Consider the following 12,403-nt stretch of genomic DNA (forward strand, 5'->3'; position numbering starts at 1 on the left):
TCAAGTAATTCAAGTTCTAGAACTTTGTGACATATATTGGTTCCTTGCCCTTAACCTTCTATCACTTGAACTCCATTAATACGTGCCTTAGAAAACCTGTTACTTCACAAGTTCCTTCTAGCAGTATGTATTCCCTTAAGAACCTATAAAATCTCATAGGAACTCAAAGGTTTATCAGGCAAGTTTGTTTAATTTGTATCCAAGTCATCGTCAAAACTCATATATCAACATGCTTATTATTACTAATTACAAAATTTCATTAAATGTTCTAATGCATAATAAGATAATATGGGCAACTTGCTAAGAACATAGTAATTTGATTGCTCGTAAACATATCACTAAGAAAATTAGTCTTTTGTGTCTCTAATAAACCAAAGTAGACTAATAATCTTTTAGGGTGTTTAAATTAACTGCTTGGTTGTTTATTTGCAAAAAACTAGACATGAATCCTGTTTGGTAGAGGCCAACAATGGACAAATATGATTCTTGATCATGTTTGTACCATCACCCCTGAAAAAATGAGCAAAAGCATAAAATGAGACGATTACATTAAATGAGAAAACCGTTAAATTAGCATAAAAATGTTATACAAGCATAAAAATGTTAAATGAGCAAATGTCAGACGAGCGATACGTAGGAAAGAATATACTATATTATGTTCAACTCATTTTTAATTCTTTTTTTGATGCGAACCAATTAAAAAGATGTATTAGTAGTCATCATAGGGTATTAAAATGGGAATAAATATGTATGTGCTCACAAATATTATTTCACTACAATTGTTTGAACCAAACTCCCCCGTATCCAAAATAAAAACCATTATATGTCCCTTATTGATGATACAATTCAAACGATGCAAAGTTTATGACCATTTTTTGACATACTAATTTTAATATTGATAACTAGTTATTAGGCCCGGGCTATGCCCCGGGTAAGAAAAAATTTCATTTATTAATATAATACTTTATGATAATAATAATAATAATAATAATAACAACTTATCCTAGTGGTTAAGACTTTATTATATGCACTTGAGGTCTCAGGATCAAACCCTATACTAACTAAAACTCCCTAGGGGTAATACTGTGGTGGTCAACACTACTCTTCAAATGGTATCATGCATACATAATTAATTTTAATGAACATGCAAATTTATTTATTTTTAAGGATGCAAGGGATATGTTTAATAACATTAACTAATTACAACACATATTTATAATTTTGTGGAAACATGGATCACTAAGAGAAGTTAGATGAGATGGTGATTCTTTCAAAATCCTTACATATGGTCAGGGGTTCGAGCCTAAGTTTCAACGTATTTATTTTTAAAATAATGACCACTTGACTTTGTTGGTTAACAAACACGTGACGAAATTTTGGTGGCAGGAGGAGGGTGCCACGTGGCGCATCGACGTTGTTACGCACGCCTTTTAATATATATGTATAGATTTCTAATGCTAGTTAATTTTTTTTCCTGTAATTAATAAATTGCAAGACCTCTACTTTATAAAGTAAAAGTGTCCGTTATGTTTGTTAATTATTGTTGAAGTTCCTATGGAAAGAGATATAAAAATTAAGTTGGTAGGAATGTGACATTTTATAGTGTACTTCATCCATCTCTTTACCTTTTTTTTTTACACAGAGTTTTAGGAGAAATAATATTGTGGGTCATAGAAAGAAAGAGAAACTATTATTTTATATTAACGTTGAATGCAAAATGAATGAAAATAACAAGAAAATCCATTACTCCTCTGCCTCAATTTAGTTGCTACATTTGCTTTATCATAGTTTACAAGATGCAACTTCAAACACCAATATTTTGAGTTACATATATGAAAAAAATTATAAAAATTATATATTTGAAAAATACAAATTGGGACGAATCAAACAAGATTCAACATGATTATGTTTTTTCTTATATATATGAAGTAAAAAATAATCAAAGTTATGACATGAATAGTGCCTATGGTCAAAATATAACAACTAAATTTGGACGGAGGGAGTAATATTGAACGAAAAGATGTCATGGTAGGTAGAGGTGGCAAACGAGTCAAACAGGTCAGGTCAAAACGGGTCAAGTCATAATCGGGTCAACTTTTTGTTCAGGTTATGTTCGGGTTGGGTTCGTTCGAGTACGAGTTAATTTCGGGTCTATGAGATTTCGGGTCACATTTGTCGGGTTAGAACGGATTGGGTTAGATCGGGTTTTCAATCTCGCAAATAAACAAAACACATATAAGACTAATGAGAGTAAAATAAATAATTAATGGACAATGGCTAAATTATATATAATATTTCATGACAATATTTTCCTTAAATTTGTTTAAAAAGTAACTAATATTACAACTTTCGGGTCGGGTTCGGGTTATATTTGGATCTATTTTTATTCGGGTCGGGGTCATATTCGGGTCATTATTTTAGGGTAAAAAACGAGTTTTAGATTGGGTATTTCGGATCGAGTCAATGAGTACGGGTCAATTTTGCCGGCTATAATGTTATGTATATTCTTTCCTACGACATGGGGTTGAGGGATAAACCCCCCTCCTTTTCTCCTTCACCGAAATGGTGCACTATGTCATCATGAAAAAAGGGCACTAATGCGCCAAAACTTGAACAGAGACAGAAACACAGAAAGACAAATTTGAGGATCCACATACTTTTTCAAAGACAAATTGGAGCCTTATATTTTAGAATATATATATATTAATTAAATATATATTATACGCATTCCAATAATAATAATAATAATAATAATAATAATAATATTTTAATTCCTCTTTATATCAATATCAGAAGGAGCCCAACACCATTTGCTTCTTCTACCTCCTCTCATCTCTCTCTTGTAGATTTCGTTCAAAGCATCAGGTTTGTTGCTCATGCAATCCTTTTTTTTTTTTAAAATTATTTTTTGCCTGTTTTTTTCTTTCTTATTTTTGTTGGATTTGATGTTTGGAATGCGTGCCTAGATCTATATGGTGATTGTTTTACTGATTGAGTGTTTTCCTTTTATTTTTCGTTGGGATTAATATTTTTTTCTGCATCAAGAAAATGATGACTTCAAGTTCATTAAGTTTTGGCTAACATATTTTGCATGCAGAACTGTCCTTTATGCTAAAATCTTTGTTGTTTATGCTTGAGTGATTAGTGGTTTTTTGTATTCTTTTTGGGTTTTTGTATTTTATGGTTTTTGCTAAGTGGTGGGTGAATGCTTGTATTATCTATTGACTATTATCATTGTATTGGTGTGTTTGTTAAAGATCAAACATTTTGTTCGATTTTGTTGGTTCAGTTAAAAAATGTTCAGTTATCAATTCATATGAATGCATGTTGGAATTTAGCAATCTTCTTCTGTGTATTACATGCCGTGATTGTATATTTTAAACTTCCCTGCTTAAGAGAATTCAAATATAAATTTTTTATTTGGCTGATCAACCAGTATGATTTATGAAAGGAACTCATTTTGTTTCATGAAAGTTGAGAAACTATAACTGCAATTCTGCATTTATAGTTGATTGTTGTCTGTTATTGCACTCTCCAATGTAAGAGGAATGTGAGTTATAGTTCGTCTGGTCACGTTTGAAACCAGGGAACTAGAGACTGGGTGAATTCCTATGTCACAAACAGCAATACCCATTATCATTTCTTCTGTTTACTCCCTAAATTCATGTTCTCACTTGTTATAACATCCATTAACATACACTCTCACCTCTTAAGCGTGCTTTTTGGAGGATTTGGTGTAATGTTACTGTTTGTAACACTGGAATATAATCATGAGCTGATTTCTGTCCCGCCACTATTTTTCTCTTTTTTGGAATTGCACAAGTATTGACCTGTTTTGGCTTATCCTTGTTCTTTTATTTTTTCAGCTAAGCATGACGGTTTGTGCATTAGTTTTGCTTGTGCTGTATTGATTTTCTCTTTCTCTGATAATTTTCATCTGGGTAATTACTTAGATTTTGTTTCAACTTTTTCTTATCCCCGGGCCTTTATATCTTGTGTTTGTTGTTGTTTGGTTGTTGCTATCTCTGAGGGTCTGATTTAAGTGTGTAGTCTTTTAGGCATTCCTCGGATTGTGTTCGTCCATGGGCGCTTTGGATGAGGGTCATTATGATGTGGAGCTTGAAAATGCATTAAAACTGTGTTGTAATGAATTGGGTCGGGAGGAAGAACCAGAAATTGAGGGTGCTGTGAGGACTTTGTTGCAAGGCTTGGGTGAAGACATCAATAGGGAAGGCATAAAAAAGACTCCGCTTCGAGTTGCTAGGGCTCTTCGACATGGAACTAGAGGTGAATTTCTCCTGTTGCTCTGATATGCTCTTCATATGACCTTAATTACTGTTATGCTTGCTTCTTATCTGGTGCATGAAACACCTGAAAGATGTCGACTTTAGAAGCCTTTTTGAGGATAATAGACTCTTATGTAATTGAGCCTCTGTCCCAGGTCTCAAACCCACTTGTTTATTTATCAATGGTGTCGAATTGTACATAAATTGATTTTTGTATAGGACTTCTGATAACAATACTCAGCTGACTCGGAAAGGAATGATTGCTTGTACTCTTACAATGTGTATGGATGAGAGGGGTTGAAGAGAACAGAAGCGTATGGAAATTGATAGATCCATTATCCTGTATACATGTATGGATTGGGGGAAGAGAACTGAATCGACATGGAGGGATCCAGTTTCCTTGTCTTTCTAATAAACTAAGACACAAGCACACTTCTCCTTTCCTCTCTTTCCTCCTACCATTATTGTTCAAACACACTGTTATGTTGCAATATGTATATGTTCAGATGTTCTGCGGGAGCATAGACTAGGAAGCTCTTATGTACTATCTGGGTTACTCTTTAAGCTTGTATCATTCTGATGAATAAACCTTACGTTCAACTGTAAACTTATTCATTTTGTATCAATAAGTAATATTTTATTCCTGAATAATTTACCTATCCTTCATAGAACTTGACACTCAGTTAATCTTATGCTTGTCACTGTAGGGTTTCTAAACTTCAGTAAGATTTAAAATTAGGAGTCTTGTGGAAGGGATTTAAAATAACCCTGCACTTTCCCTCTTTAATCTATGGATATTAGTAAGATTTCGAGAGCAAGGTGGAATGCCTTGTTTTTTATACGTGTACTTTTTGAGTTCAGGACAAAATTTTATTGTCGTATATCTTTAATTGCCTAATTTTCACCAAATTACACATTATTGGTATGATGTCCACACAGAATTGTCATTGGGCAGTCTCTCTTGTTGTGGTCGAAAATCATGGAAAGCTACATGAATTGTGCTGGATGCTGACCTATTATGAGACATTAATGCTCTAAATATTATCTTTACAGTCTCATAGAAAATACTTAGTTTGCTGGTTGCTACCTGAAGAACTCTATGGATACATAAAAGTTATCTACGACTAGTATGTATGGGCCTGGTTTAGTCAGTTGTCTATTATGTTGCTTGGCGTTTGATATCCACTGTATGTAAGACACATGATGCTGATAGAGTTCTTGCTTTTTTAGGTTACAGACTTAATGTGAAGGAGATTGTGCAAGGTGCTTTATTTCCTGAAGCAGGTCTAGATAATTGTAAAATTGGCCATGGTGGAGGAGCAGGGGGTCTTGTTATTGTTCGTGATCTTGACCTCTTTTCATACTGTGAGTCTTGCTTGCTACCTTTCCAGGTGAAATGTCAAGTAGGTTATGTTCCATCCGGGCAGCGAGTTGTTGGCCTTAGCAAACTTTCTCGGGTTGCTGATGTCTTTGCCAAGCGCCTACAGGATCCACAACGACTGGCAGATGAAATTTGTTCCACTTTGCAACATGTAATTAAGCCCGCTGGTGTTGCTGTTATTCTTCAATGTCGTCACATACATTTCCCTTCTTTAGAGTCTATGTTTTTTAATTCTCTTGAAGGGTGGACAAAGTTGCTGGTATCCTCTGGATCTGGAGTTTTTGAAGATGAAGATTCTATTATTTGGAGTGAGTTTCTTAGTCTATTGAAATTTAGAGATTTTATAGCTGATAGAAGTCGAGAAAGGAACTCTTTTGTTTATTGGTGCCCAGCTCGGGCTTCTCCAATCAGTAAAATATCATCCAGTTCAGGTACTGTAAATCATGGTATGGTTAGTGCAGTCACTTCAATTCTAAAATCTTTGGGTGAAGATCCACTAAGGAAAGAGCTTATTGATACTCCTGTACGATTTGTGAAGTGGCTTATGAACTTTCAGAATTGTAATTTGGATATGAAGCTAAATACATTTGCTCCTAATGAGTCGGTACCTCTCAAATCAGATGGCGACCTTAAATTGGACGCAGAGATCCACAGTGAGGTTAACTTGTCGTTTTGGTCGCAATGTGAACATCACTTGCTTCCTTTTTATGGAGTTGTGCATATAGGTTACCTTTGTGCTAAAGGAGTGATTCCCCTTCGGAAGGCTCTTGCTCAGTCAATTGTCCACTTTTATGGTTTCAAGCTCCAGGTACAGGAGAGGCTGACTAGACAAATTGCTGAAACAGTTGCACCTCTTGTTGGTGGAGACATAATAGTGGTAGCCGAGGCTAGCCATACATGCATGATCTCCCGAGGTATCGAGAAGTTTGGGAGCAGCACAACTACAGTTGCTGTTCTTGGTCGGTTTTCATCTGATCCAATAGCTAGGGCATTGTTTTTGGAAAGCCTTCCTAGCACTAACAATTTCTAAGGTTGATGTTTTGAGCTCGGGAGATTCTTTTATATAATCCCTGTTGCAAGGCATCACTAGGCCGTGTTGTCTCGAGCTTTTTTTTAGTCTCTACGTATTGGAGGCAGGACAAGCAGGCTTCATCACCATATGATTTGAGATTTTGCGGGTATGGCAGGTTTATCTTGATAATTGACTCATTTATCCATGTTTTTTCATTTTGTATCAATGTGGTCTTCAGTGGAGGTTTCCTCCCGGGGTCATATGTTTGCTATGCTTATACGCCAGTCATTCAATTTTCTTACTGAGTTGGAGTTTTTTTCCCAGTAGTTTGTACACTGTTACACAGAACTACAAATCTGGAGTTCAATGAGATTGATCTGCTTGCTCAACTTCTTGTACTGATTTAAACAGCCACTTCTGTAATCTGCATATATGTGTTTAGTTAGGCTTTTGTTATTTTGATACATCGACCAAGTAAAATTGGGAAGCTCATTACAAAGTTTCAGCTACAACGTTGAGGATTTTCTTATGGTAATAGCACTAAAAAAGTTACATAATGGTGGTTAGGAGAGAGAAGGGGATCACGAGGGTAGTGAGTTTGGTGGGGTTTTGGTGGTGGTGAAGGAGGAGATTGATGGAGGGTAAAAAAGGTAGTTTAACATGCCACTAACGGAACAAAACTAACAGTCTTGCGATTTTTTTTGGCCCAGCCCAAGGCTTTGGACCCAAACATGCCACTTTCTTTGTAGCCAAAGCCCGACTCAACCCATGATCACCTCTATAGTGCAATTTGTTGAACTGTTGCTGAGGCATTATTTTCTAGTTGTCATTGGATTGGATCATTAAATTTGTTGATGTTGCACTCGTTAGCATCAGAAGTGTTGATGCTCAATGCTTCTACTAAAAACAGTAATGTGAGTGGCAGTAGAAAGTCAGACTTTGGTAAATGGGTGCAAATTTGATGAATGTTGAACTGAATCTCCAAATAGGCCATCACCTGTAAAACAAAAAGACTAATGGGGATTTTAGGGCGAACCCTCTCCCATACTTAAGTCATTTGGTTGAAAGATGGAAAACAAGATAGTGGAGAGAATAATTGCCAAATGTATATGTTTGTTTAGTTAGATGAAGTTATCTTTCACTTGATGTCAAATGGATTATATATAGCGGAGAGTAGGTCTAGGAGGCTGCGGGCCGGTCCTTTATGTACCCTTAGCTTCCACTTAGGGCCTGTTCTTCCTAGCTTATTTTCAGTTCAGTTCAGCTCCAATCAGTTCAGTTCAGTTCAACTTCATTCTTTTATAACCATTTTGTTAAATATTGTTATTATGTTGGTTAATTTATTTTACTAATTACTCTTATTATTACTCTTAATGTAACTCTTATTGTTATTGTTATTGTTATTGTTATTGTTATTGTTATTGTTATTATTATTATTATTATTATTATTATTATTATTGTTATATCATTATTACTATTAAGTATTATTATTATTATTATTATTATTGTTATATCATTATTATTATTATTATTGTTGTTGTTTTTTCTATACATTATTGTTGTCTATTATAGCTTTACTCATTATTTACTATTATGATTAGGAGGAACATGGTTTAGGTCAAAGCACAAATAACCCACGTTTTTTAGCCCATAAACCAATCAAATTGCGTCAAGACGGTTTATGATGTAATTTTCGCGGTCCAACCCAATTATTATTTTTATTATAAATATTATTATATTATTAAATTTAATTATTAAAATAGTAATATTAAATTACTTCTTAGATATTATTGTTATTATATGTCATCATCAAGTATTAATATATTAGTACAAATAATATAAAATAATTATTATCAATTATCATTATTATCATTAATTATTATTATTATTAATTGATGATTATTAATATTATATATTTATAACTATCATTTAGAAATATCCAAATATATATTATTATTATTATTATTATTATTATTCATTATTATTACTTATTATTATAATTATTATTTAATATTCATATTATTATTGTTTAAATATTATTTATATATTTATTACATTCAATTTAATTCAATTCAGTTCAGTTTAGTTTAGTTCAGTTCAGCTGTTTTATGCCGAAGAGTAAAGACCCTTATTCTTCTTTGAGCTTGATGGCTTCACTATGGCCTTTTAGTTATCCAAATAGGCTTGGGCTAGTATTTAAACCCTAACAATTCGCAACCCAAACTTGTTACCCTAATTCTAGGAATTGTGGGTTGTTTTGGAACAATTTGTGTAATATTCTATATTTTTGGGAGTTAGTTTAATAAATAAGAAAAAAAATAAAAAATAAAGTTGAAAGTATTTTAATGTTATTTACAGAAAAGTATAGTTTGGATAAGCTTATAGTTATATGTAATTTAAATATAAAAGCTACTTTTCATACCTAATTATATTATAGTTTGGTTTTGTTTTATTTTCGAAATAAATAAATAAAAAATTATATTTTGAGTTGGAAACAAATCCTATTAAACCTAGGTTACTCATGCTATAAATAGGAGAGGGAAAAAAAACAAAACCCTAAGGGCTCGTTCGTTGTCGTTTTTGGTTTTCAGTTTTCAGTTTTTTTTTTTTTTGAAAACTAAAAATCAAAAACAGGAAACCAGAGTGGTTTTCACTTTTTAGTTGGCAGTTCTCAAATCATCATGTTCCCAATAAATTTGTCTAATTTTTTATTCATTATAGGACATATATCATATGACTTTGAAAATAAAAAAAACCAAAAAACTGAAAACCATAGTAATACCGAACGGGCCCGAAGTTTTCTAATCAGCTGTGATTTTCTTTCTCTCCCAAGAAAATTTTCTCTCTCCTCCTCCTGCATTTTCTCTCTTCTTCTCCCCTCCCCTGAATTTCATCAGCCTTCAAGTGGGTTGTGCGAGACTGCATGAGTGTGGTCGTTGCAGTCGAGGTGTGCGAGCGTTTGAAATCGTGGGTCATGCAAGGGTCATGATGTGTGTGCGGTGTGCGAGCGCAATGTGTGAGTCTGGTGCGAGGCGAGGTTGTGCGTTGAGTCGGTGTGTTGGGTGAGTCGAGGGTGTGTGTAAGCCTTGTGGTGCGAGGTTTGTGTCGTGTGTGTGGCTTGAGTGTGGTGTGCTGAGCGAGGTCGAGGTCTCGAGCGTGTTGTGCTGTGCGTGCGGTGGGTGTGCGATGAGTCGAGGCATGCGTGTGATTGGTGCTGTTGCCGGAGTTCGTCGCATCACCGACGAGTCGGTCCGGTATAATAAAAAAAATTCTTTCTTCTCTACTTTAGTTAAATTGTAATTTGTGATTTTATAATAGTTATACACATTTCGGATTAAGTTTGTATTATAAATAAAGTATAGAGTAATATAAAGGAAATCAGATTTACAATTGTACTATTAGTTCTTAGGATGATTTACAATTTTATTATACTCATGTATATTTGTGTAAGTTTTGTTATTATAAACCAAGTATAATGTAAGTTAACAAAAATCAGATTTACAAGCATATTATTATTAAGTCCAAAATATGTTAGTTTCAATGAAGTTTATGAAAAGAAAGTTTAAACAATAAGAACGTTTATTTTAATACTCAAAACATCATATTTCACATAGTTGGATAAACTGGATTTTATTTTAATAATATCAAGGATAAAATACTTTTATTATTTCGTTTAGGTTCCAATTTTATAAGCAGACGGTTTAAGTAGTCAACAAAGATTCTCCGTTACAAAGAACGTACGCATACTAGTTCAATTGGATATGTTAGTATCATGTTTAGGTTATGTATTATTTCATGGGAACCTAGAAATATGATAGGGAACAATTGTATGATTATGATTGATGAGATTGTTTGGTAACATGAAATCGATTGAAAAACTCTATGTGTTTCTTGGTTGTATGACTTGTGAATTGAATTGCATTATTATTGGAATGCGTAGTTCTATCGTATCACAAGCATGAAATGAATTGGATTGGAATCCTATGATTTATTATTGTAGCAAGGATGTTACAAGAGGTTGCCTAAACTAAAAGAATCAAGCAATATATCTAAGAAAGAACATTAAATGATTATAAATTTAATGTTGTGTGAATGAATAACACAAAGAAGGATATTTGGCGATAAACTTGTAATTGAAATCCCTACAAGTAATGAACAATGGGGGGGGGGGAGTGTGGGACTTGTTCTACACTCCTACGCTGGCCTACTGTGACGACAGTAGTGTCCTTATAAATTTTGATAACTCAAGTAGGTGGAAGGTTCCGTACGATCTTGGGCAAATACTAAGGTGATGGATGTGAAGCGGAGCGAAACCGCATTTGTTTCTATCTAATAGACCAAGCTGTCTATTAAGGATTAAGTAGCCCCTATGATTCTAGAAAGACGACGGTGCCTGTTCGTTGCCAACTATATTATAAAAGTAATAAAATGTAATACTCTCGTAGTATCATGTCTAGAAATGATTCTTATTATAGTAATTATGCTTGGTATATTATTTCGTTGTTCAAGTACGTACTCATAGCTGATTGTTTGTTATTTGTGTTTGTTTGTTGATTTGTGATATTTAATGGGGAGCAGATTAGGTATGCTGTGGATGCTGCATGAGTTCGAGCATACAGGGGATACTCTTTGTTTTCTAAACTTTTAAGGTGTTTATATTGAACCTTCTAGAGTTTGTTTATGAATTACTTAATTAATGGTTTTAAAAAAGGGATCCATAGTGATTTCTGAGTTGTAGTTAACATATTATTTGCATTATAAGTTAGTTTTCATAATAAGGAGTAAGTTAATGTTTTAAGTTAATGTCACTAGTAGAAAAACGGCGATTTGCGTCCCCTGATTTGCGTCGCACAGAAACGGAAATGACGCAAAAGGGTAATTTGCGTCGCACGCAAAGAAGAGTGCGACGCACATCATGGGTAAATGAGCACCAGTACGAGCTATGTGCGTCGCACGTACCACATGTGCGTTGCAAAAGCCCAATATACGTCGGACCACCTAACACATGCGACGCAAATCGTCTCCTTTTTTAAAAAATAAAATTCAACTATCTGCGTCGCACGGTATTTTTATGCGTTGCAAAAGTCCAATGTGCGTCGGACTTAAAGCCCATGCGACGCAGATCCGCGGCCCTCATTTAACCTAATACGCGTGCCCCTTAACTTTCTCTAACCTAAAATCTCCTCACATTCTCTCACCCTCACCGCCGCTTTACTTCTCATCCTCTCCCACTCTCAACTTCTCTCCCACTCTCAAATTCTCCCACTCGAATCTTCTTTCTCTCTCCCCGTATCTCTGAAAACACCACCAACTACATCAAAATTCGAAAAAAAATCTTCCTCTTCTCAAGTTCTGATTTTCCGTTTCCGGCGAACGAACGAACGCACATAGTTTTCCGTCGAACGAACACACATAAACCTTCAGCGAACGAACGAAAGACATTCATGAGTTCATCAGCGTTTTCAATTTCGTTTTCCGGCCAACGAACGCACATAAACCTTTTCCGTTTTCCGGCGAGCAGACGAATGAAAGAAAGTTTTGATTTTCCGTTTTCAGCACTTTGACAGGTTTGAATTCTTTCGTTTATTAGATTTCGTTCATCAGCGTTTTCAATTTCGTTTCTTAATTTTAAAAATCTAAGAACGAGATTTCTTTATTTTAGATCTGGTTTTTGGCGATTTGAAGAAAGAGATTGAAGAACGAGATTGAAGAACGAGATCTGGT

The 12,403-nt window shown here is 34.4% G+C and overlaps 1 protein-coding gene across 2 annotated transcripts; it reads left to right on the forward strand.

The window, feature by feature from the left end:
- The first annotated feature begins 2,714 nt into the window (after positions 1 to 2,714).
- On the forward strand, positions 2,715 to 7,068 carry LOC104897009 (GTP cyclohydrolase 1). Of its 2 annotated transcripts, none has more exons than XM_010683808.3 (3): positions 2,715 to 2,865; positions 4,051 to 4,287; positions 5,517 to 7,068. In XM_010683808.3, the coding sequence occupies exons 2-3, from the start codon at positions 4,083 to 4,085 to the stop codon at positions 6,695 to 6,697; spliced, it is 1,386 nt and encodes a 461-aa protein (XP_010682110.2). In that variant the 5' UTR covers positions 2,715 to 2,865; positions 4,051 to 4,082; the 3' UTR covers positions 6,698 to 7,068. The 2 variants fall into 2 exon arrangements, with proteins under 2 accessions (XP_010682110.2, XP_010682111.2); XM_010683809.3 differs by having other exon boundaries at positions 2,716 to 2,865; positions 4,059 to 4,287.
- Positions 7,069 to 12,403: the final 5,335 nt, after the last annotated feature.

This window comes from Beta vulgaris, chromosome 6 (assembly GCF_026745355.1).
Source record: "Beta vulgaris subsp. vulgaris cultivar EL10 chromosome 6, EL10.2, whole genome shotgun sequence".
Lineage (NCBI taxonomy): Eukaryota > Viridiplantae > Streptophyta > Magnoliopsida > Caryophyllales > Amaranthaceae > Beta > Beta vulgaris.